At 37.8% G+C, this 27,450-nt stretch overlaps 1 protein-coding gene across 1 annotated transcript in view; it reads right to left on the bottom strand.

Moving 5' to 3' along the window:
• Positions 1–27,450, bottom strand: part of AHI1 (Abelson helper integration site 1) — a 202,890-nt gene that overhangs the window by 45,838 nt on the left and 129,602 nt on the right. The window contains exon 20 of the mRNA XM_006885009.1: positions 13,331–13,386. Coding sequence (XP_006885071.1) covers positions 13,331–13,386 — 56 coding nt within the window. The remainder of the gene's footprint in view (positions 1–13,330; positions 13,387–27,450) is intronic.

Here is a 27,450-nt window from a genome sequence, read left to right as displayed (position 1 = left end):
ACATTCCTCTTCGTACAGCCAAACCATTATTTCAGAATGAGTATAACGCTCCAGGAGGGGTGGGAGAGGCTGGAGGCAGAGGGATGTGGATGTGTAGGGGAAAGAGGGGATTAGTCATCAGGTTGTACAATTTGATGGGGGTAGGTGAGAAAAATTAAAAGAATTTGTTTGAATTTGTATTCAAATTTTGTAGATAAACTAATAGAAAATAAATAAAAGAGATAGGAAAAAAATGATACTGAGCACCAAAAATATATAAAACTAATAAAAATCATGATGAACAACCTAAAAAAAAAAAAAAAAGATTGCAACACAGCTTCTTACCACTAGGTCACCAGACTGTAGAATAAAATTTAATTTATCCAATCAGTATATTTATGAACAACTTTAATGTTGAGGGCAAACAATATTATAAAAACAGAACAAATGCTTCCAGAACAATAAAATAATCTGCAATACACTATAATCTAGAAATTGCATTAATCTGTAAAATTTTCACATGAAAAACCCTCTCTCACTGCTGAAGGGGAGAGCCTATTTTCTCCTGAGGAGATCCTCGTGGATTTGAGCATTCAGAGTATAACAGCTATGGGTTAGAAGTGCAACTCTCAGGCATGTAGACTACGCTGCCAGAGCTCTCTTCTGATGAAAAACCTAGGTAACTCAAATTCAGCGTCATTTACAATTTATACAAAGAGTACAGCATTAGAACTAACTTTAGTAGCTTGTTAGAAAATGTCTTCTCACTATCTAGAATAAAGGATCACCATTTAAATTTCTAGTCAGGCTATTTTGTTGCTCGATGGGGCTAAGTCAGTTCTGACCTACAGTGATTCTACACACAACAGAATGCAACGCTGCCCTTCCTGCACCAGCCTCACACTCCGTTACGCTGGAACCTGCTGCTGCAGCTACTGTGTTACTTCGTCTTGTAGAGGATGCTCCTCTTTCTCACTGACCTTCTAAGCACGATGTCCTGCAGGGAATGGTCCTACCAGATATCAAGCACACATATATGAGGTAGAGTCTTGTTAGCTACAGCTCTAAAGAGCATTCTGGCTGTACTTCTGCAGCCAGGGTATGATATCTTGGTTTCTAATGGATGAAAGAGTATTTGGACTAATGGTAATGAAAGAGTCCATAACTGGGAAAATTCTGATGATACAGAATGGATATTATTTCAACTTGATTTGAGACATGCTCTGATTTCTGTGGCAGCACACACTGTAATCATGTAAATGGCTCACAAGTCATTTTTTAAAAAGAAAATATATTCTCACTAATGGGAACGTGGTATCCCTGAATAAATTAGGAAGAAAGAATCCTCCTTAGTTACTGTTACAGGTCTAAAGCACAAAAGTGTTATCTAACTTGGTAGGGACCGGAGAGCATTATGCTAAGAGAACTAACTCAGTCCCATAACGACAAATACTGTAGAAGACCATTATGATTAAAACAGAAACATAACTAGTAAAACATGTTTGAGATCCAAGGCGTGGAGGATGGGAGTCGAGGGGTGGGGTTGGGCAGGGGGAAAGTAATCATGGGGGGGTCACACAATTTGATGGGTGGAGGGAGGGCTGGGTAAAGGAAATGGGAAAGATCTGGTATTTAAAAAAAAATGTATAAGACCTTTGTAAGTAAAACAGCTTAAAATAAAATTTTCTTTAAAAAAAATGGTGCTTTTTAAAACCTTGACCTTATCAGCTTGTAACGGAAATGATTCAGAAACAATCTTTCTCAAATCACAAAAAATTCTTCATGTATTCAGAATGGCTTATGAAGTTTTAAGGTCCTTTATGCATACATAAATTTCACTAGAAGATATCAAAGGGCATGGTATCTGCAGTGCATTAAAGGGCATACACGCTTTACTATGTTCCGTGTGTAATAATCTTTAGAAAAGACTGAGCATGTGAAAGAACACTTCTTTGTGCTACTTTATGCTATTTCTCTTGGGTTTGCAATTAAGCCCTTCTTTTAAAGTAAATATGGGCCTTTAGTCTATGCTGACTTAACTATTAACTAGGTTTTACACCTGCCTCACCGGGTTCAGACAAGGACCTCTAATCAATCTCAGTTTGATACTATCGCCAAGTTGCTATGGCCTATTTACAGGTGTAGGGGTTGCTTCTCAAAGTAGCGTGACTGGCTTCTGCTCTCATAACATTAAAGAGAAGGATTTTTACACATGACTTTCTCATTTGCTTTTTTTTAGAATAGTAAAGTGCTTGAAAAGAAAGCTACACATTTAACTACACAATTACAATAACCGGTATAAGTAAAAGAAAATATGAAAGTGCAGACAAGACAGACTACTTAGACGAAAGAGTAACAATCTTGCTGGTTTCCAATGGCTCACAGGCAGGACCAAGAGTCAGATGGCAAAAGAACCTCAAGATCTATGTTTTCAAAAGACAGCTTGTGTCCAAATAATTATGCAACAAATTCATCCACCCACTGCCTTCTACTTAATTCTGACTCCTCGCAACCCTCCGTTAGCTTTCCGAGGCTGTAAATTTTTTTTTTTTAAATTTAGGTTGTTTACTTTTTATTTCAATGAACATCTACAGAGATTTTGGAATTCTTTTCATTCATTGTTGCACCCTTCTCCCCGCACAAACCTCTCCCCCCTCCCCGTTTGCTCCTCTCCTTGAAAAGCAAAAGAAAAACTCCCTCATTGGTACACAATCCCCCCCGCACCTTCCCAAACCCCACCCCCACCCCCAAATATAATCCACTCTGCAACCCTCATTGCATACTCCTACGATAAAAATAATGCCCTAAATCTTAATGGTAGAAGACTGCCTGTCTTTCCCCTACATCTGGATTTAAAGAGCCCAGTATTCTTTGAGTAGCCCAACACATAACCCACCAGAGCTAGTTTTATACAGAGGCCCAAAATATGCTCCCTAGGTTCTACGTCTTGGAAATACAACCCCAAAAAAGTGCTGTTAGATATGAACAAAATTAAAAGCTCAACATGTAAAAGAAGAGATTAATAGTAAAATCAGCTAAAATAAAAGTTTTATCTTTTTTTAGTTTTAATTTCTTTCTAAAAAAAGCAACTATGACACACAAGGATTTTTCTTCTCCTTTTTTTACTTTCTATTAAAGACATACATAAAATAGGTATTTATGTATGAAAGAAATGGCTTTGCTGTTTATTGTGGAGTTGGAATCAAACCCATAGCTGACCTTCCAATAGGTTTTCAGCAGCAGTAAATCACATGAGAGGAGATAGCCCATTCTTCTCCCAAAGATCAACTGGCAGACTGAACCCTTAGGATTGCAGTGCAGCTTATTACTCCTGGGCCTCCAGACATCCCTTTCTTACTTTGTAGTAAAGACTTTTCAAAAGAAAAGGCTTTGTTGTTATGCACCATCAAGTCAACTATGACTTACAGTGACCCTATACACAATAGCTCTGAATTCTGCTCTATCCTGAGTCAATCTCACTGTCTCTGACACACCTATGCTCATTACTCCAGTTACTGTGTCAATCCATCTCATCTGGGCTCTGCCTCTCCTACACTGTCACTCGACCATTCCAAGAACGATATCCCTCTTCAAAGACTGGTCCCTCCTGGCTACATGACCAAATTATGTGAGCTGGAGTCTCAAAATCTTTGCCTCTAAGGAGCAGCTTGGTTTCACCCTCTCCAGTAAAGACCTATTAGTTTTCGTGCCAATCTATATTATGTTCAGAACTCTTCTCCAGCACCAAAACTCAAAGACATCAATTTTTCTTGTCATCCTTAGTCACTGCCCATGTCTCTGATGCATACACAGCAAGTAATTGCTAAGACCATGGCCTTGACCAAGCACACCTTAGTCTCTGGACTGACATCTTTACTCTTGAGTACTCTATAGAGTGCTCTGACAACAGAATTTCCCAATGCAAGTCATCATTTGATTTCCTGACTCCTGGTGCCACGAGTGTTGACTGTGGAACCTAGCAAGCTGAATTTGTTAGCAATGTTAAGCTCGTCTCCGTTAATCTTAATATCTTCTCAATATATGATGTTGCCAATAGGCCCAGTGGTGAGAATCTTTGTTTTCTTGATGTTGGGTTTCAACCTATATTGAAACATGACTTTCTACAGTCCTTGGCCCTCTATACTCTATAGTAAATGCTTCAGGACTCCTCAGTTTCAGCAAGGAAAGTCGTGTCATCTGCATAATGAAGGGTGCTGATGACACATTCTTCCTCATAAAGTCAAGTCTCTTGAATGATGTGCTCTGCATACAAATTGAAAAGGTATAAAGACAGGACACATCCAAGGTGCACTTCTTTTGTGGTTTTGAACGATGCGATGTTTCCTTGTTCTATTCTGATGTCTTTCTCCTGGTCCAAGTATAGGTTTCACATGAGCACAATCAAACGTTATGGGAACTTCGTTTTTTTCTCAAGGTTGCCACAATTTATTGTGACCCATGCAATCAAATGCCTTTGCATAGTCATTAAAACACAGATAGACATTCCTCTGGTAGTTTCAGCCAAAAATCATCTGGTATTGGCAATGATGTCCCCAGTTGCCACGGCCTCTTATAAACCCAGTTTGTATTTCTGTTTTCTGTTGATGTACTTTTACAGTTGCTTTTGGATAATCTTCAGCAAGACTTTGATTGTGTGTAGTATTAGTGATATCGTTCAATAATTTTCATAATCTGTCATATCAACTTTATTGGGAATGGGAATAAATGTGGATCTCTTCTAGTCAGTTGGCCAGGTGATTGTCCTCCAGATTTCCTGGCACAGCCTGGTGAGCACATCCAGGGCTGAATGTGTTTACTGAAACAAGTCAAGTGGTAATTCCATCAATTCCTGGGGCCTTATATTTTTTTGCCAAGTCCTTCAGAGCGCTTGAACTTCCTCCTTCATCAGCACTGCTTCTTGAATATAAGTTGTTTCATGGAATACTTCTGTGTCAGTCAACTCATTTTGGTACCGTGATTCTGTGTACTTCTTCCATCTTCATTTGATGCTTTCTTGATCATTCAATACTCTGCTTATAACATCCTTATAGTCCAACTTGAGGCTTGAATTTGTTCCTCTTCTCCTTCAGCTTAAGAAATGCTGAGTGAATTAGACTTTTTTTGATTTTCTGACTCTAGCACTTTTCACATTTCATTATAATACTTAGCTTTGTCTTCCTGAGCTGCTCTTTGAAATCTTCTTTTAAGCTCCTTAACTTTTTGTTTGCTTCCTTTGCTTTGGCTTCACTGTCTAACATGATGCTGCCAATCGGCTCAGTGGTGAGAATCTTTGTTTTCCTAACATTAAGCTTCAATCCATATTGGAGGATGTGGGATCAGTCCTTGGAGAAGATGCCATGCTTGGGAGTGGGGAGGGACAGCGCAGGAGAGGAAGACCCTCGATGAGAGGGATTGATTCAGTCACTGGGGTAATGGAAATAGGTGTGTTGGAGACAATAAGATTGGCAAGGGGCAGAGCAAGGTTAGGGATGTTGTAAATAGGATCACTATGAGTTGCAGGTGACTTGATGGCACATAACAACAACAACATTTCTCTCTTAATAATATTTAATTTACCTGTATTCATGCTTCTTACATCCCACATTCCAATAACTAATGTCTGCTTGCAAGCGTTCCTCCTCCTTTGTGTATGCCAACGGGAGGGCTCAGCCTCAGCTGCCGTATCTGCTAGTCTAATTCAAGTGTGCTCTAGGACATAGTAATTATTTATATGGAGTATTTTTTAAAATTAGCCACAATCTTACAGACTAGAAAAAGTACAAATAGATTAGATACGAGTGTAAGCTTCTGACTGACCATCATGCTTCTATATTTTGAAATATATTTAATATAAACTCGGACATTATACTATATTTCAAGTCATTTTCACGCTTTTGTTGTCAAGTCAGTTCAAGTTCACAGCTGACCCTCTATGTAGTTACCCTGGCTGTAAGTCACATGGGAAGAGACTGCCCATCTTTGTCCTTCAGAGCAGCTGGTGAATTCTTACCACTCAAGAGTGTAACCTTTCAGTTAGCAGGGCAACTCCCGATAGATTAGACAATCACAGCTCATTTATACACATATACACACATACATACACACTTAAATATGTTGTTATTGCTATGTGCCATTGAGTCATTAGTGACTCATAGCGATCCTATGTACAAAAGCTCTGAATCCTGCCCTATCCTGAGCCAATCTCAGTGTCTCTGATGCACCTGCTCCCATTGCCACAGTCACTGTGCTGATTCATATCATCCAAGGTCCTCCTTTCCTAAGCTGACGCTGATGCTCCACCTTTCCAAACCTGATGTCTTTCTCCAAAGACTAGGCCTTGCTGACAACAAATCCGAAGTATGTGAGACAGAGTTTAAAATTCCTGTCAAAGGAGCAATCTGGTTTTACTCTCTCCAGGACAGGCCTGTTTGCTTTCTTGGCATACCATGGAATGTTCAATACTCTTCTCCAGCAACACAACTCAAAGACCTTAATTCTTCTTCTGTAATCCTTGTTCAGCTCTCAAATATGTAACAAGCATTTGAGAAGACCATGGTCTGGATCAAGCACATCTTAAACTTTAGACCTACATCATTGCTCTTTAGCATTCTGAAGAGGTTTTAGACAGCAGATTTTCCCAATGCAACTCATCTTTTGATTTCCTACTATATGTGTGTCTGTCTGTCTATATATATACACACACACACACACACACACACATATATGTATACATATATATATATAAAACACACACACATATTTAGTTTTAAATTTACATTAGTCATTAAACATCATTCTTTAATTTAGCATTACTACTCTTCAGAATTTTGGAGAGGGTCCAGGCAACAGATTTTCCCAATGCTATATGTCTCCTGATCTCTTAACTGCTAGTATCAAATGCACTGATTGTAGATCTAAGTAAGATGATTTTTTAAAAAAATAATTTTTTTAAAAAAAATTGTATTATTTTTGTGTGAGTGTACCGTCAAATCAGACCTGACTGGTACAGGAGGAGATTGTCCCTCCTTCCCCGGCAGAGCATCTGGTGGCTTCGAACCATGTGCCTCTGGGATTGTAGTTGCAGCTCGTTACCACTAGGCCACCAGAGGTCCCCTAGTAAGATGTTTTTTGACAATTTCAATCTTTTCTCCATCTATCATGATGTTGTCTACTGGTCCAGTGATGAGGACTTTTGTTCTCTTGATGTTGAGATGTAATCCATACTGAAAGCTATAGACCTTGCTCTTCTGCAGCAAGTGCTTCCCGCCCTCTTCCCTTTCAGTAAGTTGTGTCATCTGTGTAATGTAGGTTGCTGATGAGTCGTCTTCTAATCCTAATTCCACATTCTCCTTAATAAAGTCCAGTTTCTTGAATGATACGCTCAGCATACAGACTGAATAAATATGAAGAAAGGATACAGCCTGGTACACACTTTTCTTGATTTTAAACCATACATTGCTTTTGTGCTCTTCTTGACGACAGCTTCCTGGGCTAGGTATAGGTTTATTATGAGCATTATTAAGTGTTCTGGAACTCCCATCTTCTCAATGCAGTCATAGTTATGATCCACACACAGTCAAATGCCTATGTATAGTCAATAACACACAGATAAGACATTCTTCTGGTATTCAGTATGATAAGCCAAGATTCACCCCACATCAGCAACGGTATTGCTGGTGCCATAGCCTCTTCTAAATCAACCTTGCACTTCTGAAGTTCCTTGTTAATGTACTGCCTCTCTCTCATAGACCCTCTACCTTTATCAGCATGATATCCTTTTCCAAGGACTGGCCTTTCCTGGCAACATACTCAAAGTACGTGAAATGAAGTTTCACTGTCTTTGCACCTAAGGAGCATCCAGGTTACAGACTTGTTTGTTTCTTTGGTAGTCTATGGAATATTCAACGATCTTCTATAACATCACAACACAAGACATCAATTCTTCTCCTGTCATTCTTATTCACTGTTCAACTTTCAGGTGCATAGGAAGTAATTGACATGACAATCACTTGGATAAGGCACACTTTAGGCTTTAAAAAGGCATCCTTGCTCGTTTGCACTTTGAAGAGGTCCTGGGCAGCAGATTTCCCTAATACACCATGTCTTTTGATCGTATGTCTGCTGTTACCTTGAGTGAAATCACTGACAAGTTCAATCTTTTCTTCATCTACTATGATGTTGCCTATTGGTCCAATGGTGAGGATTTTTGTTTTCTTGATGTTGATGATCAATGCTGAAGGCAGTAGCCTTTGATTTTCTGAAGCAAATGTTTCAAGCTTTCACTTTCAGAGAGCAAGGCCATGTCATCTGCTAATGCTGATTGTTGATGAGTCTTCTTCAGTCTTAATGCCACACAGATTCCAGCTTGTTTAAGTGTTTGCTCAGTATAGAGACTGAATAGAGAGCTCTGGTGGCCTAGCAGCAAGAAGCTGTGCTGAAATCCCAACAGCACACAGTTTAAGGTCACCAGCTGCTCCGTGGGAGAAGGACAGGCAATTTCCTCCTATGTGATTAAGTGCCTCTGAAAACCCTCTAGAGGATCAGCTATGGGTCAGTTCTGACTCTATGGTACACAACAACAACAACAGCAAACAGAATAAGTATAGAGAAAAGTTATAACCCTGAAATAGTCCTTTCTTGATTTTTAAAATTTTTTATTTTTTGTTTTGTGTGAGTGTACCATCGAATCAGATCCGACTGGTACAGGAGGAAATTGCCCCTCCTTCTCCAGCAGAACATCTGGTGGATTTGAACTGCGTACCTCTTGGATTGCAGTGCAGCTTCTTGCCACTAGGGCACCAGAGATCCCTTCTTTCTTGATTTTACAACATGCAATGTTCCCTTGCTCTGTTCAGACAACAGCTTCTTGGTCTAAGTGTAGGTTGTGCACGAGTACAATTAAGTGTTCTAGGATTCCCAGTTATCTCAGTGTTAGCCCTTATTGTTATCCATAGTCAAACGCCTTTGCAAAGTCAATAAAAGAAAAATTAATATCTTTCTGGTCATCTCTGCTCTTAGACAAAACCCATCTGACATCAGCAGTAATATCTCTTGTGCCAAGATCTCCTCTGAATCCAGCCTGAATTGCCGACAGTTTCCTGTGGATGTCTTACTTGACTGTGATATTAATGATATCGTTAAATAATTTGCACATTCTGTTGGATCACCTTTTTATGAATGGGACCAAATACGGATCTCTTTCAGTCAGTCGGCCACATGGCAGTTGTGCTGTAGACTCAAGAGCCCTCGGCTTGAGTTTACCAGTTGCTTCTTGGGAAAAGGATGGGAAATCTCCTTTCGTGGAACTTAGGGCCTCTGAAAACTCCCTTTCAGCTATGAGTTTGTTCTGACTCGATGGCACATAACAACAGTCCCATATACATACAGAAACACAGAGCCCCAGCAAAATAACTACCGTAACACTGAAAACAGAAGTCTAATATATTTACAAAAGAGACAAGATAGGAAGTTCTATTCCTGTTCCCCTCATTACTATATAGTAGGAACCAACTCCTAGCTGTCTCTCCATTGGGTTTTTAAAGGTGGGCACTGCATGGGAGATTATCCATCTTCTCCCTTGGAGTCACCGGTGGATTTGAACAGTCAGAGAGTTGCATTTGGATTAGCAGCACAACTTCCCATAGAGGATGCCAGAAGAGTGGCCTATAAAGTAAAAATCATAATTTAACTAAGCTTATCTAGATTGTATTTAAAATGACTGAAGGAGGTAAATCATTTAAGTCAATCAGTTAAGGAAGTTGGAGGGAAAAAAACTGGAAAAGAACATTTAATGCCTTGCTCCAAGTATAAAGACCCTAAAGATGCCATAATATTCTTAATTTGTATGAGAAAATAAGTAAGAATGGGTTCTCCCCTACCCCAGAAGTTAAAGGTAACAAGTAATAGCATTTTTAAAAAAGGAAAACTATATTCTCATGTGTCAGAGATTGTGAAGTTGGCACAGAATAAGAGAGGATCAAGATCTATTGTTTACAGGGTCGCCACGAGTTGTACTTGACTCAAGAGAAAACAATAATAATAATACTAATAATTACAGTGACAATTATAAAAATACAAAAATTATCAAAATTCATATTGATAAATTAGAAACAAAAAGAATTACAGAGAACACAGAATAAAGTAATAGAAACAGATTTGTTCTCAGGCTAACTGGAGGCCTACTGGGTAACCAGTTATGCTTCCAAAGTAGTTGGTTCAGATCTAGCATCTGCTCTGCGAGAGAGAGATGTGTAATATTCTCCTGTACAATTTACATCCTCTTAATATTTTGGAGGGACATTCTTCTAAGTGGCACAGCACTCTTCTGCCAATGTGCTGTACTGAGGTAACCTGGGGTGGCCATGATACTGAACCTTGTGCCACTGGGGCTTCAAATGGTATAATGGTTATCCATGGTGGACAGTGTTTGAGACAGGTTTGGAAGCAGGAGTTCCTAAACAACATGCCTCTGGAAACACTATAACTTTGAGAAACAACAGTTATCGAAAAGCTCAGGTCTTCTGTTCATAGGGTCGCTATGAGCCGTGCTCGACTAAATGGCAAACAACAACAACTATATCCCTCACAGGGTCAGCTCTGAGTCAGTTTCAACTTGAAGGCAATGAGTTTTTAATTGTTTATATAGAATCCCCTTGAAATAAATTATTATCATGCACTTATTAAAAAGTTATTCACAATTCCAACAGTTTTCAATGAATCACTGCCCACATTTGTTGAGTAGCTGCAACCAGCATTCTCCTAGATCCACGCTGTTCATCTGGCAAAGCATTTTCTTTTATGATTAATTAGGCAGATGAAGCAAGGATCCCCATGAGAAGAAAGTAGACGTGATAAGGAGTAGAGAAGTGAGGCAAAAATTGTGGGTCAGACATGGGGAAATCATTCAGGGGCTATAGCCTTGGCCATTCTGAAATCTTGACCTCATTCCTTTTGAGGGTTCCTTTTTTTTCTGGACTCAGAAAATAACTTTAAAATCATGGTATCTCTCCTTCGAGGACTTCAAAGGTCCTCAACATGAAGTTCAGACTTACAGATTTCCTATAGTTTTAGATAGATGTTTTCCTATTTCTTTTATACCAGGATGGTTTTTTTGTTTTCCTAAAATCTTTAAGGGAAGTAAAGTTGCAAGAATTCAAACAATTAAAATAATATTAAATTATATTTTTTAAGAATACGAGAATGATGACCAAAAGGCCCAGGAATAAAGATCAGTCTTGTGATTCTCTTTTAGAGATTATGCAGAAAGGATCAAAGTTAACCATCAACCAGCTGGGAGACTGCAGAGCTTGGGAGAACATGTTTAGTTCAGGGTAAAGAGACAAAAGGAGAAATGCAGCTGGTATTGCCTCAGAAAAACACATCAAAAAGGAGAACGGCTAGAGTGAAAACTGGAGAGAATGCTACATGTCTGCTGACTTCCTGAATAAACCAAATATTTTCACAATTAATGATTACACAGGACAGACATGTTATTAATATATTGGGAGGTCTTACTTAAATTAACTCAACTGGGTCAGCACACAAAATTAACTGGACCAACATACAAAAGTTGAAAAAAATTATTATGTATTAGATTTTTTTTTTTCTAAATCATGGAACGGTTGTGAGCTCATTACGGGATATGACTGTAATTGATAATGCCATTATTTCTCATGATTTCCTTCCTTCTACTAAGATTTGCTTCTCTTCCTTCATCATTTACTTAGCATGGAAATCTACAGTCAGCCTAGAAGGCAATAATATATTCTGCCTAGCTGCCTTTTCTGAGTTCCAGGATATACACACAACACAGGAAGGTAAATACAGGTGCCATGCTGAAGTCTACAGAAACAGACTAAATTTCAAAAGTATGTAAAATAATCCAAAACTAAATATATTATTTAAATACATGAGAGATAATTTATTTCCCTTAATTGTGAATGTTCATTTGAAATATTAAAGAATAAAATTTACATAATGTTTGGCTTCTGTTTTAGCATACTTGTTGTTGTATTCTATTTAAACATTAGCATACTTATTAAAGGATAATTAAAACACACATTTCTTTTTATGATTAGGCTGAGGAGTAATTCTAGAAATACTAGTCTTTTTTGGAGCTCCAAATATTAAGTTAATAAAACACAGAAAATTAGTAACATGAATAGATCACAAATAGAATATCTATGAATAAATCTTACCATGATATCTTTATATTTTTTAGGTGAAAATATTATATTTTTATTTGATAAATCTGACAATCATCAAAAGTCAAAATTTACCTCAAACAGCCTACAGGGCTTAAAATGCTTGTTCTCTGAATTGTCACTTCATGACACCTTCTAATCCTAATGATATCTTTCTATTTTTATAAAATTTATGAGTGACTACTTAAAAACAGTGAGGAAAAAATAATCATATAGCATAGGTGAAAAATTTTTTGTACAGAATAGAGAAAAACAGATTCTATTTAGGCCAGAGTAAAATGAATATTAGTCTCTTCTCTTATGAGTAAATCTCTCAACTTAGATCTAACCACTACTGTTGTTGAGAGGTGCTGGCAAGTCATGGAGATCCTGTGTACAACAGAACAACCCAGGCCTGACCCTCACCGTCTTCCCAATCTCTGTTGGGTGTGTTCACAGAACTGTGCAAATTCATCTCGTTGAGAGTCGTCTTCTGACTGGACTTTTTCAAGCCTGATGTCTTTTTTCAAGGCCTGGTCCTTCTTAATAGCATATCTGAAGTATGCATATTTATACTTATTGTAAATAAATCTAGGGAATAAAGGTAAAGGAAATTAATTTTCTTACTTCTGTATTATATTTTGTAATTTTTGAAAATAGGCTAAGTAGTTACAGCAGTTACTAAAAGCCTCTTGATCATTTGGTAGTAAAAGAAGGAAGGTAACAGAAAAATGAGATTTCATTTCTGCTTATAACAAAGCAATATAACCCATAATGACTTTCTTTCATTATTACAAACTAAATCATACTAATTAAATAATGGTTCCAGTGCACAAAATAACATTCATTTTTTAAAAAAATTTTAAATCCATTTTTATAGTTAAATTATTTTATTAAAACTATGAAATATCTTTAAATTAAAGGATCTGTTCATAAATATGAATGTAAACAAGTATCCATAAAAATGTAGTAGTATATTTTTACCTATATTAAGAAAAAGGAAAAAACATGACTGTTTCAGTCATTGAAAAGAGAACATAAAGTTAATTTTCACAAAAGACTATTTTTGACTGAAAGGAAGTCTCCTACAATGGCATTTTGTGTCACTGTCACCAGTACCACTGTGCAGTTTCTATCAATCTCAACAACACAGAAATAGAATGCCTTACTGTTGGCGCTGTGTCGGCATGATGGTTACAAGACCTTCCTTCTATGCTGATAATCCCTGTGAAAAGACAAGACGGTGAATACTTGCTTATTCTTCCTAGCCGTTTTATTTTGAAAACATTTATGGCTGTAAGGAATGCCTCCTATAGCTTCTAACAAAAATGTCTCACTCTGATGGCAGGATCCTTTAAAGTCCTATCATGCATCCTTTGGTCGGAAACAGCTGGAGAGTTTAGCTAACTAAGAGACCTGACTTAACATTGAGCCCGGTTTCCCATTCAAGTGGTATTCATCCATAGCACAAGATGTGTCCCTATTTTACTTTCAAAAGTAGTACCATTAGTTGAGCTCTGCTGACATTCTTCCAAGGAAGCTTTATTTCTGACTGAGGTCACCAGGTTTTCATAAAGAAATAATGGCAGAGGATATGCAAGAATCACTTCTTTATTTTCTCAAAAAGAATAAATACATCTGCTTGAAGTTGTCTTTGATCATTTGTTTTCCTACTATGGCATATCCTGCTACTTATTGTATTCAAACATCATGGAGAGTGTCTGAAGGAAAAGAAATTCTCTTATTTCTTCCTGTACAGTGGTAACACTGATTAGTAAGCTTGGAAAAAAATTCATTCATTACATGTGAATTTCTTTTTTTTTGTTCCCAATGTTCTCTACTACAGTTCTTTGTAATGAATAGCCTTTAAGGGTGTAACAAACTGCTTTTCATCTGTAAAGATACCATTCAAAGTTTAGCTAAAGTAACAAATGCACACAGGTGTAGGTCTCACTTACTTTCAATCTCTGTCCATCAGTAAACTGATATCTGGGTTAGCATATTAGAATAAAGCCTGTTCACATCAAGTCTACTCTTTAGCGGTGGAATGGTAGGGAATGTGGATCTTCTCGGCGAGTAGCTGAACACTTAACCCCTGAGCCACCAGAGCTCCTCATTAATCTGTTCAAATGAACTGTCATGTGAAAGGTGGCTGAGGTAAGAAACAGTGCACCGGTCTTAATAGCAATTAGCTTTGGTTCTACTTTAAAGTAAATGCCACTTCCTCTCCTATGTTGGCATTAAACTTATTTTTCTTAAAGATATTAATTTATCAAGATCAACAGAAAGCAAGCAGTTCTCTTCATTTTTTCAAAAGCACATAAAAAATGATCAAAGCCCTGGAAAATATGATATAAAATTATACTTTTGTTTTACTTAAAATATTCTTTCAATATTTACTGTTTCTCAGTGAAGTGAAAAGAGTCCACAGTGCCTTTACAATCTATTTACTGATTGGCTAACACGACACTAAGTAATCAAAGATGAATTAAAAAATTAGGACTTGCCTTCAAGAGTCAAGTGTAGCAAAATGAGATGGTTTTGGAAGAAATACTATAAAAGAAATAGCAAGGCTGTGTCTTGAGCAGATAGTAATAAAGTCTTTAATGAAATTATGATGGAAGGTAATTTCATTTATAGAATAACACTTGCCTAATTTTAAAGTTCTTAAACTGAAGAGTTAATAGTTTAAAAAAAACATAGGTGAGAAAATACATCTTAGAATGCAGATTCTTAAGATTTTTACAAGACAAGACAAGCTGTGAAACCCCCCATAGTCACAACCCCTTAACTCCCACACACCTTCATACATGCAACCACTGTGAACAGTCTACAAGACACAGCGTCTGAATGAATGTGGTCACACCATGGGGTTCAGGAAGTAGCAGCATCTCACATGTGTGGTCTTCATGACTGCCATCAGATTCCCAGACACTAACAACAGCCTCATTTTTCATTTCAAAATTAATATACAAGCAGAAATAAATACAAAATGATAAAAATGTAAAGTATATACAAGTCTACAATTTACATATTAAAAATGGAGAAAACGCTTCCATATTTTATAGCTCTCCTTTAGGGTAAGAGTGCGTTTTAGAATTTGAAGTCATTGAACTTCGCTCAGGAGGTCTCTAATAACTGTAAGTTGAGAGCTGGAGAAGCCTGGTGAGTGCACTGTTACATGATGAAGCTGCTTCTGTGATCTGACTGCCTGTGTGCAGGGGTTAATGTGCCTGTTAATCAAAAGGTCCGTGGTCCAGCCCATCCCTGGTCCAACAGGTAAAATCATGACAGATGGAGAAGAGCTTGAAATTATCAAAGGTTTCATTTGACTTGTTTCCACCATCCACAACCAACATCCAAAGTAGCAGCAGTCAAGAAATCCAAAGATGTGCTGCACTGGGGAGATGTGCTGCCAAGGACCTCTCCAAAGTTCTAAAAAGCAAGGAAGCCAGTTCAAAGACTAAAGTGGGCCTGATCCAAGTGATCCAAGCCATAGTCTTTTCAATTACTTGCCATGAATCTGAAAGTCAGGACTAGGATGACAGAAGCAGCAATGCCTCTGAATTGCAGTGGTGCCGAAGAGTATCGACTATCCCATCGCCTGTTAAAAGGACAAATATATCTGCCTTGATGGAAGTGCAACCAGCTTTGGGAGCAAGGATGGTGAAAATTCACCTCACTTTCTTTGTGGATATTCTCAAAAGGAAGCAGCCCTTGGGAGACAGACTGGAAATCATGGCTGGGAAAGGTAGACCCTCAATCAGATAGGCTGACACAGTGAAAGACAAAATGTGCTTGAGCATGAATGAGATCATTAGGATGGTGCAGCATAGGACAGGGTTCAGATTGGTTCGCAGGGTCGTTATGAGTCATAGTCTACTTGATGACACCTAATGGCAACATTGGTTAGGGTTCAATACTTAAGAGGAAAACGGAATTATATTACTCAAAAATATTCCTAATTGTATAGTCAGTATCCTGGGAAAACCGCAGTGTCACAGAAAGAGAGGAAGACCTTAAACAAGAAGGATTTAAACAATGGGTGTACCAATGAGCTAACAAAGATATCACAGATGCTGAGGATGATGAAGGGTGGAGCACGTTCAGATCTGTTGTTCACAGGGTCATTGTGACTTGCAGTCTATTTGATAACATCTACCAACAACAACTACCCCTCACACTGTAGTGCAAGTTTTATCTCTAACATTCATTCATGTCTTTTCAATCACTTGCTATGCATGTAAGACTTGGACAAGGAATAAGGACGACAGAATGACTGATGCTTTTGTGTTGTGTTGGAGAAGAAGAATTAATATCCTATGGACTGTCAAAAGAACAGAGTGCTCCTTGGAGGCAGAGATGATAAAGCTTCGTCTCATATATTTTGGGCATACTACTAGGAGAGGTTATTCCTTACTGATGGGCATCAGGCTTGGAATGGTGGAGGGATGGTGAGAGAAAGATCTTCAACCAGATGGACTGACATGGTGACTGCAGCAAGTGTGTCAGATATTGTGAGGATGGTACAGGATAAGACAGGCTGTTTATAGGGTTGCTAAGAGTGGTACTTGATCTGACAGCACTTAACAACAACAACAACAACATAATTTTGGCCTTTTTCTTTCATGTCTTTGTAATGGACTCTTGCTTATTTCATGGATGATGTCCTTGATGTCAACCCATAAGGCACCTGGTCTCCAGTCAATAGTTTTCAATGCATCAAATCTATTCTTTGAGATGGTTTTTAAATTCAGTTGGGACAGACTTCAGGGTCATGTTGTGATTCTCATGGCCTCTGTTTTCGTTTCCTTCAGCTTCAATTTGAACTTGCACATGAATTGATTGTTTCAAAGTTATCCACTGGCCTTGCTTTAACTGCTGATACTGAGCTTCTCCATGGACTCTCTCCACAGATGACATCAATCAGGGTCCAGGCGCTGTTTATGCTTCACTAAAAAGGGTACTTACAATGAATAAATCACTCATTGCAGAAAAATCTACCATTTGATTTCCAAGGTTGTAATTTCCAATTATCAGTTATTCTTGTTTCCAACTTTTGCATTTCTGTGTTCAACTGTTATTACTGAGTCATTTTGACTGTAGAATTCCATCCATTTAGGACTACAAAATTTGGTAGAAATCCTATTTCTTCACCTTTTATTTAAAGTCACTGTTGTATATTCCTGTCCAGCGATACTACCAGTCCTTCTTCTATGTGACTGTCTAGTATCCTATCACTCACAGCACTGTATGTTAGATGTTGAAAACTATTTTTTCCTCTCTTCATCATTCGTGGCATAACAGAACACATGACTAATCAAAGTGGCCAATATGAGTTCATCTCAGTTCACTAATACCTAGGATGCTGAGCTTTATGACTTTAATTTTTGACAACATCCCACTGTCTTAGATTTATACTTTGTACATTCTATGTTCCAATTATTAATGAATGTTGGCAGATGTCTCGCCTCATTTTTGACTGCCTTCTAATCTAAAGGCTCATCTTCCAACACTATATATAATGAACAACATTTCTCTGTTAGTCATAAAGTTTTGGAAGACCCGTTATTTCAGAAGTGGATGGCCTACTCTCCTTCTTAGCATAGCATTGAGAAGAATGGGATACCATAATATTTAATTGTGTGTATGAGGAACTTGTATACAAATAAGAGGCTATCATTCAAACAGAACAAAGGGATACTTAAGGTTAACACTGGTTAAAGTATACATGAGGGTTGTATCATTTTACTATACCTATTCAGTAGGTTTACTGAACAATTAATCTGAAAAGCTGGACTATAAGAGGAAAGTGTGGCATAAGGCTTGTAGGAAGGCCCATCAAAAGTCACATTATAACACAGATGACACAAATCTTGTTTGTTGAAAGTGAAGAGCATTTGAAGTCCTTAGTAAGGAAGATCAAAGACTTCCGCCTTAATATGGACTACATCTCAACATCAACAAGAGAAAAGTCTTTACAACTGGAAGATAAACGTCACAACAAATGGAGAATAAGAACAAAGTTGTCCAAGACTTCATTTTACTTTGAACCCACCACCAACACCCATAGTGTTGTGGCAGTCAAGACATCTAGCATCATATGGCACTGGGCAAATCTGCTCAAGGACCTCTTTAATTTACTGAAAGGGACGTCACCTTAAAGACCAAGGTGCACTTGACTTACGCCATACTATTTTCAATTGCTTCACATGTGTAAGTTGGACAATGAATAAAAAAGAACAAGGAATAGATGACACTAAATCAGTGCTAGAGAACTGAGTATAGCAAGGTCTTAAAAAAAAAAAAAGAAAAGTCTGTCTAGGTAGAAGTGCAACCACAATACTCCTTAGAAGCAAGGGCAGTAAGATCACCTTACATACTTGAGATATGTTCCCAGGAAAGGCTAGTCCTTGGGGAAAGATGTCATGCTTGGACAAGTGGTGGGGTCAGGGAAGGAGAGGAAGACTTTCAAGAAGATAGACTGACATAACAAACAACAGGCTTAAGCATAGCAAAGATTCTGAGAGTAGTGGAGCATTAGGGAAGTTTGAGTCTGTTGAACACTGGGACTCTACACTCGAGTCAAAGTGACACCACCTAAAAATGACATTTATTTATTTGCTTAAGGTCTGTTTCTTTCCACTTGATGTTAAGCTGAATTAGAACATAAATTTTCATTTGTTTTTGTCACTAAAACACCTGTAGCACCTAAAAGGATGTCACGGGGTTTTTTAGAATACATCATGCATCATCTGTATGCAGTAATAAGTAAATATCCTTTAGAAATAGGAAAAAACGATCCCAAGATAAAGCAAGCCAGGGACTTAATGATGACAATGTTTTTAAGTACAACACTTAAGAAATAAAAATGTGGAAAGAGAGACACATATATTCAGGTTCATTTATAAATAGGAAAAAGTCAAATTTAAAATGTAATAAACACAAACTTTGAATATGAGCTTGAAGATTCAGAAGGGCAAGAAGGTACTACATAATAGAAAGCAGAGAGGAATAATTTTAAAAACATATGCTCATTATCCTATATAAACTTCCCCCCTTAAAAATTCAAGAGATATTAAGAAGTACAGTAATCTAATTACTATTGTGCATTTTAAGCACTTTTCACATTAGTTTTTACAGTATTTTGCTTTCAACCTTCGATATATCTTAACTTTTAAGTCTAAAAACTCAGATATCACTTAAATAACTTCACAAATTTATTTAAAACAAGAGAGAATAAGAGACTCTCCCTCCAAAATTAGATTTTCAATTTCCTCAAATAAACAATTTACTCACCCCTCCCTACTTAAAAAAAATTCTCAGAAAGTTTTCACTGCAGTGAGATGTGAATGATTTGATTCCTTTGTGAAGAAGAGCAGAAAGATCACACACAAAGAGATACACACATACTTTGACGATATACACAGGAATGCTTTATAAATATTCATTCACTTATTCTCAGAATACCAGAGCATTCTCAGAAGACAGGGTAGCAGAAAGCAGCACAATACTTAGTGCTATTAAATGACCAGTGAAGCATCAGTCTTGCAAAAAGGCAGCAACAAGACCCAGAACCCCTTTAGCGGGGCTTCTCAGCAGACAGCAGCTAACAAGAGCAAAACGGACAATATCTTGGCTTCGCCTTCAGGGAGTTACCCTGCTAAGCCAGAGCCACACTTCTTTGATGTTGTGAATCCACCAATGGCTCTGAGACAGGATGATGGGCAATCTCCTCTCATGCAAATGTATAGTTCTTGAAACCTGCTAGAGGGTCGTGTATGAGTTGGTTATGACGTCAGATCTACGGGAATGTGTAAAGGAGCAAAAAGAATTCTAAAAGGGGGTATAAAAAGAAATGCATTTAAGAAGGGTATCCTATTTAATCAGATTTATTTATTTATTCATTTCTCTGTGCTGCCACAATGTTTTAGACTTATGTTCAACTCATCTCTATTATTTCTTTTCTGCTGGATTCCCCAACTAGACTGAAGACTGTAAGGGTAGGTTTGTATCTCCTCTTTCTCCCAGGGCTCATCCAAATCTCACTCATACAACAAATTTTTCATAAGCATTCTTTAATGAATGGCATGTATAAATATGTCATAAAGTAGAAAAAGTTTTTTCTTTTTAAAGCTGCAATGGCTTTCATGAGGGTAGTCCTACAATACATTTTGTGGGTCTGCTGAAACAGAAAAGGAGACATATTAGTAAAAATATTCTCAATTTTTATGCTTATTGAATTATTGTTGACTGTTTTTCAAAGGAGAAAGAGGAGGGGGGAAATGTTTGAAATTAGAAAACTAGAATAGTGTTCTACCCTTTACTATTAACCATTTGAAATACAGAACCCTCAAACTATTTTTAAAAAATGGCCAGTCACTTCATTTACTCATTTGTCACTTTCTGTATTTCTCATCAACTGTGTTCTCAGACAAGAAGGCAAGTTTGCTGACTAAGAACAACCCAAAGACTGATGCTTTACATTTTCATTCAAGGAAAAAGCCTCCTGAAAATGCACGTCTGAAATTCTGGAAAATTCAAATCAACGTTTTATCTAGTCTCTATCATTACCAGAAGGTCCACTTCCTAAACATTCATCTTCAAGTTGTTACCATTTTCACTAAGTGATGGATATTAATTTCCAGAGAATATTACCAGTAAAATGTATGCTACCATAGACTGTTACCAATCAGATCCGACTGACTCAACCATAAAATACTAAAGTATAGACTTAACTCCTTTAAGGGAAGTGCCAGGTTATTCTGACTACGGTTTTATAAGAATAAAATTTCACATAGATAGGTTTCTTCTTGTGAATTTCTGGAGTCAGACCTATTAAAACAGTGAGCTGAAAGGGCTGTAAATCAGGATGGGCATCTTGCTCCTATGGAGTGGACAGAGGGCTTAAATGGTTTACTTTTTGGCTGATATTATACATTACACACTATACCACCATGGTTTCTTATGCATTCTCTCTCTTTCATTGTCATTGAATCGGAGCTGTCTCACAGGTGACTGTCCACTGGATTTTTGAGGTTGTAAATCATACAGGAGGAAATTTAGACACTTTTCTCCCACTAATGGATTCACGCAGCCAGCACAACTCCCCATGGGGCAGTCTACCAGGCCTCTCCCATCCTCATGTATTAAAATAGGGAAACTAAAATACGTAAAAGCATTTTTTTTTATTCCAGATTAAACTTATTTGTAAAGGAAACAATAATGACTGCTTTTTTTAATGCTATAGATGATATTTTATTCACCACTGACTTTCCAAATGGAGCAGAATCATAGGCAGGTGATTCCCTGGTTCTAGGCAGCGGCCATTATGGGTAAAATTAGTAATTAAAAAAGGTATTCATTCAGGGGAGAAGGGGGATTAATCATGGAGTTGTACAATTTGATGGGAGGGTAAGGGAAATTGGAAGAATCTGTTCTGGAAAACGATGTAAATGAATTTTATAAATAAACTACTATAATTTTAAAAAAGTATCAGAGACCATAAAAAACCAACAAAAACCAGACATTCACCTTTGACCCAGTTCTCTCCACTGACTCTAAGCACTGAAAGGGCTATGGCTGTTCCTGCACAAAAACGTTCACGTGCAGGTGGGAGCCACCCGCCAACGGGGAAGGACAGCATCGTTAAGTGACCCTGGACAACAGGAATTTTCAAGTACACAGGGTTCACTCACACGTAGAGTTTTCTCGATGACTATACTAATTATTTTCAACAATTTTTTTAAAAATTCACAAACTGTGTAGCATGGAAATAGTGCAACAAAGGACATTTATTAGTAAGAAAACATCTGTATTTAAAGCAGAAACGGACAGGCCGCCTCTATCATGTTGTGAAAGCAACCAGGTCTACCCTTACCTTTAAAGCTGCTAACCCCTGCTCTAAGACTCGAAGGGAAAAGATGAAACATTAAATAATACAGTATATGGTGCATAAAAGACAACATACGTGCTGACAGCTTACACTGCTGGTAGGCTTCTGGACAGCAGTAGGGTATTGGTGAAGTTATTGGGATTCAAGTTATACAGGGATTTTTGAATACACGGGGCGTTACTGTTCAAGTTATCAACTATACATGATTAGTATGGAGTAAGAGTTAACTTTCATTTTATGTACAGGGAGTTCTGGTGGCATGGTCTGTAGGGATCTGTACTGCTAACCTGAGGCTACTCTTCTCTGCAGGTCCGAGCCCACTAGTAACTTTGCAAGAGAAAAGGGAGTACTCTCCTCCTCTTCACGGAACCCAAGGGAGAGGCAGGTGTGCTGGTTCCAACTCAACGTTCTTGAGTGAGTGATTTTGTGCCATTTACATTTTTCATCATTACCACAAATGAGGCCAACATTTTACATATGTAGATGTTTTAATCCTTGTTTACAATATGGAAAATTAGAAACAGTAACTCTATCTAGCAATTGAAAAATGGGTAAAAAATAGGAAATGCTTTTTTCTTTTCCCAAAGGCAAGCATTAAGCTTATAAAAACAACAAGAATCATTGCTACAGAGTCGGAACCGACTCACTAGCTGACTCTCCTGAGGGTTTGCAGGGGCTGTGAATCACAGGCAAGCCTGCTCATCTTCCTCCCATGGGACAGTGGGTGGTTTTGAACTTCACCACTGAGCTGGCAGCCCAACTCCGTATCTTCTAGGCCACTAGAGCTTTAGGCTCACTATGCCATTGGCTTTTATACCAAAAAAGCTACTGAAAAACAACTTTAAAATCTGTATTTGGCAATGTATCCTACATTGATAGCCACTAAATGGATTTTAATAATTAAGTAAAAAAAAATCTTAATTAGAGTGAAAATGAAAAATGATCCTTTTACATTTAAGATGAGAAAAATAGTAAGAATATATCTAGGGCTGATATTACATAGCAAGATTTAATTAAACATAGTTTTCATTTCAAGGTATAAAAATGATGACATTATGACTAGTCTAAATATTTCAGTCATTTTGCAATGCACTTCTTACTTTGCCTATCCAACCATAAACTAATAGTAATAAAGGAAAAAGGAAACAGCATTTCTTGAGGTCCTGTTGGCACTGTGGCTGAAGACTTAGATCTACTACTACCAAAACTTCGGTGGTTCAAACGTCTCGGTATCTTCTATAGAGAGAAAAATGAGGTGATCTACTTCAGAAAAAAATGTATAGAAATCCTGAGAGGCAGTTCTACTGTGTCTGGTGGGGCTGCTGAGTTAGAATCGAGACTGTAGGTTTGGTCTGGTGAGTTGACTTGAACGAACTATCCTGACAGAGCTTGGTTTATAGAAACCCTGAGGGGCTGTTCTTCTGTGTCCTGTGGGGCTGCTATGAGTCAGAATCATGACGAGGTTACGAGATCTGTAGGTTTGGTCTGGTGGGCTGATTTGAATGAACTGACTATACTGACAGAGCTTGGTTTCCCCCAGAGGTACAGCAAGAAATGACATGACATCCACTCCTTCTACCATGATAAAAATAATATTCTCATAGTTTTTAAAAGTTTAAAGATTCTTCCTTTTGGGTTATACAACATAAAACCCTTAAATCAAAGAAGTGTATCACACATTATGCCTAGAAGCTACACTTTGAAATAACACAAATACTAGATCAATGTGGATTTTGATATATGTACCATATTCTAGAAGTATGGTGCTTTCCCTTTCTAAAGGGAAAGCTGGATAACGTGGGAAGTTAGATAAATTTCAAATAAAAATGTTTAATGATTAAAGCGGTTCTGAATACGGTCATAAAGATACCATCTATCAATCTTACTGTATCGTAAGTCAAACATATCTTGGTATTTAAACACTTTCACTTGCAGTAAACACTTTCCAACCCTCTATTTTCAAATGACAAGACACCAATAAGGAACTTGCTCAAGGTCATACCCTAAGTAAAAGAACTGGATTTAAATTCAGGTTTCTCTGACCTCTCAGCTAATTGTTATTAGAATATTATGTGTTAATTTAAATAAGAAAAACTGGACACTTCTAGAGGTCACACTCTCTATCCAGGTAAATCAGTTCTACTTATTAATAATGTTGTTGTTAGGTGACACTGAGTTGACTATGATTCCTAGTGACCCAACAGACAAGAGATCTGAACCTTGTCCTATTCTGTGCTAGCCCCACCATCTTGAACATACTTGAGGCCACTGCTGCAGTCCCTGACTCAATCCATCTCTGGGAGGGTCTTCTTCTCTATCACTGACCCTCACATTCTGAAGCACGATGGCCCTTTCCAAGGAATAAATCTTCCAAATATTGTAATGAAATATCAGAAAATTTTCAACATTTTACTCTGAAAATTTGTACTATTAAAATATTATTTTAATTCCATTTTTAAACTAGAATTTCTTATGTTGTAACACTCAACTTGATTTTGCCAGACACTGCAGATTTATGCAGAAGTGAGTTTTGTAGGTCTGTACTGTGCAGTATGTTAGCTAACCAAATATGTTGTTGCTGTTAGGTGCCATCAAGTTGGGTACAACTCACAGCAATCCTAGGAACAACAGATACGAATCCTGTCCTACCGTGTATCATCTTCACAATCTCTAACACGCTTACGTCCATTGCTGCAGTCTCTGTGTCAATTCACCTGGTTGAGAGTGTTCCTCTCTTTCGCTGTCCCTCCACCTTTCCAAGCATGGCGTCACTCTCCAAGGAATAACATCTCATAGTAGCATGCCCAATGTGAGATGAAGCTTTATCATCTTTGCCTCCAAAGAACACCCTGGCGGCACAGTCTCCAAGACATATCTGTTCTTGGTTTTGGGGCTTTTTTTTGGTCTTCTTTTTAATTTTTTTACTAATTTATTTATTTATTAATAAATTTATCTGATTTATTTACAAAGTTTGAATATATTGTTTTTCACAAAAGATCCTTCCCATTTTCTTCACCCCACCCACCCATCAAATTGTGCAATCCTATGATTAACACCCTACCCACCCATCCTCACCCCTCTATTTCCACCCTGTCCTCCACCTTGGATCCTCATACTCATTCTACAATAATGGTTTTATACTTGGTCATCTATGGGATGTTCAGTACTCTTCTATACCACAGTTCAAAGTCACCTATTCTTCTGTCATCCTCATTCACTCTCCAGCCCTCAGATACGTAACAATAACCACAGGTTACTGATGAGTATTCCTCTGGTCCTGATGCCATTCTGCTTACACAGTCCAGCTTCTTGAATTATTTGCTCAGAACACAGATTAAATATGGTATGGGGAAATGAAATAGTGTGTGAAAAGGGTAGTAATTTTACACCATGTAGTGCTTCCTTGCTCTCTTCTGACAATAGCCTCTTGGTCTAGGAACAATTATTATTAGATTCCCATTCTTCTCCATTTTAGCCACAATTTGTTATGATCCATATGGTCAAATGCCTTTATATAGTCAATAAAACACAAATAGACATTCTCTTTGCTTTCAGCCAGGATCCGTTTGACATTAACAATGAAACCACTGATGCCACTGCCTCTTCTAAATTTAGCTTAAATGTCTGGCAGTTCTCTATCTATGAACTGTTGTAAGCATTTCTGAATGGTCTTTAGCAGTATTTTACTTGCATGTGATAGTTATGATATATTCAATAATTTCCACAGTCTATTAGTTCACTTTCTTGGAAATGGGAATAAATATGGATCTCTTCCAGTAAACTGGCCAAGTGGTTGTCCTCCAAATTTCCTGGCATAGACAGGTGAGCACATCCAGGGCTGTTTAAATTCAAATTAATAATATTAAAAAACCCCAAAAAAACCCAACCCTTAAAAATTCAGTTTCTTGCTTGCATCAGCCACATTTTAAATGCTCAGTAGGCACATGAGGTCAAAAGAGATTGGACCAGACTGTCTATGTTTAGAGTTTAGATAAATTGTCTGGGCTGAGGATAAGTACCTTGAGGTTTTCTTATGGTGACAGCAAGACAGTGAGCATGTATGTATGGAGAATAAAAGAAGTTCAGATTGCAGTGGAACAAAAGAGATGTAAGAAGAAGAATCATCACAAGGAAAGTGAAAGGGAGCAGCCAGTGACAGAGGAGGAAAATCAAGAGAATGTAGTGTTCTGGATATGTATGCACTGAAGATGTGGTCAAACGTGTCAAATGCTGGTGGACAAACAAAGACAAAGACCAAGATCACAGACCAGAGCTGTATGGAGGTCGGTGGTGAGTTTGAAAAAACAGACTCAAGGAAGATTGCAAGGAACTCATGCAATATTATTCAAAATGGGTGAGCCTGGAAGACATTATGCTGAGTGAAATATCTCAGATGCAAAAGGACAAATATTGCATGGTGCCACTGTTGTAAAATGAGAAAAACTGGATAAACTGTGCATACTGCACTGAAACAGATAGATGAGGGAGTGAATAATTTAAAAGCGATATATGATAGGGTATTATATGGACTCACAAGAGTCCACAATTAAGGTTGCATAGTGGAATGTACTTGGGGCGGTGGGAGGGGTGCAGGGGGATTGTGTACCAGGGAAGGAGTGTTTCTTTTACTTTTGAAAGAGAGGAGCGAACTGGGGGGGTGGGGGGAGAGAGGGAGGGAGGGGCGGGGAGAGAAGTGCAGCAATGAATGAATGGAAATCCAAAATCTCTGCAAATGCTCATTAAAATTATTTAAAAAAATAGTAAAAAAATTAAAAAAAAACACAACAGACTAAGTACTTCATTAAATTTATCGGAAAAAGTCAATTTCCAGGAAAGGGAGAAGAAATACACTAGACAGCAGACATGTATTAATTTAAGTGAGTGGAAATGAAAAATAAAGTAAGAGAGATCGGTACAACTCAAGGAGGCGGAGGATGACATTGAAGTGCATAAAAAGACAGCAGTGGGAAATACTATTACATACACTGCAATAACCAAGAATAATTTACATGCGGATACATATGTCGATAGACAATAGGTGTGGAATGACATACCACCATAAATTCACTCTGTGTGTGTGTGTGTGTGTGTGTATTCTGGTGGCATACTGTGTTATTTTGTTATACTGTCAATGTCAGCAGTTCAAATACACCAGCTGCTGTGAGGGAGAAAGATGGGTAATCTCTTCTTGTAAAGACTTAGAACCTTGAAACCTTGGTGGAGGGTCACTATGTATCAGAAAAGACTAAACAGCAATGAGTTCTATAAATACACACACACACACACACACACACACACACACACACACACACACATCGATTTGCTTGAGTAGATTTCCACATTTGTATTTATATGTCCGGTGGATATATCCAGGCACATAGTAAAGCACAAAGG

The sequence above is a fragment of the Elephantulus edwardii genome, unplaced genomic scaffold, assembly GCF_000299155.1.
Source record: "Elephantulus edwardii isolate Elephantulus edwardi_28Jun2011 unplaced genomic scaffold, EleEdw1.0 scaffold00039, whole genome shotgun sequence".
Classification (NCBI taxonomy): domain Eukaryota; kingdom Metazoa; phylum Chordata; class Mammalia; order Macroscelidea; family Macroscelididae; genus Elephantulus; species Elephantulus edwardii.
The sequence above is the reverse complement of the archived record's forward strand: the minus strand, read 5'-3'. Positions and strand labels throughout refer to the sequence as shown.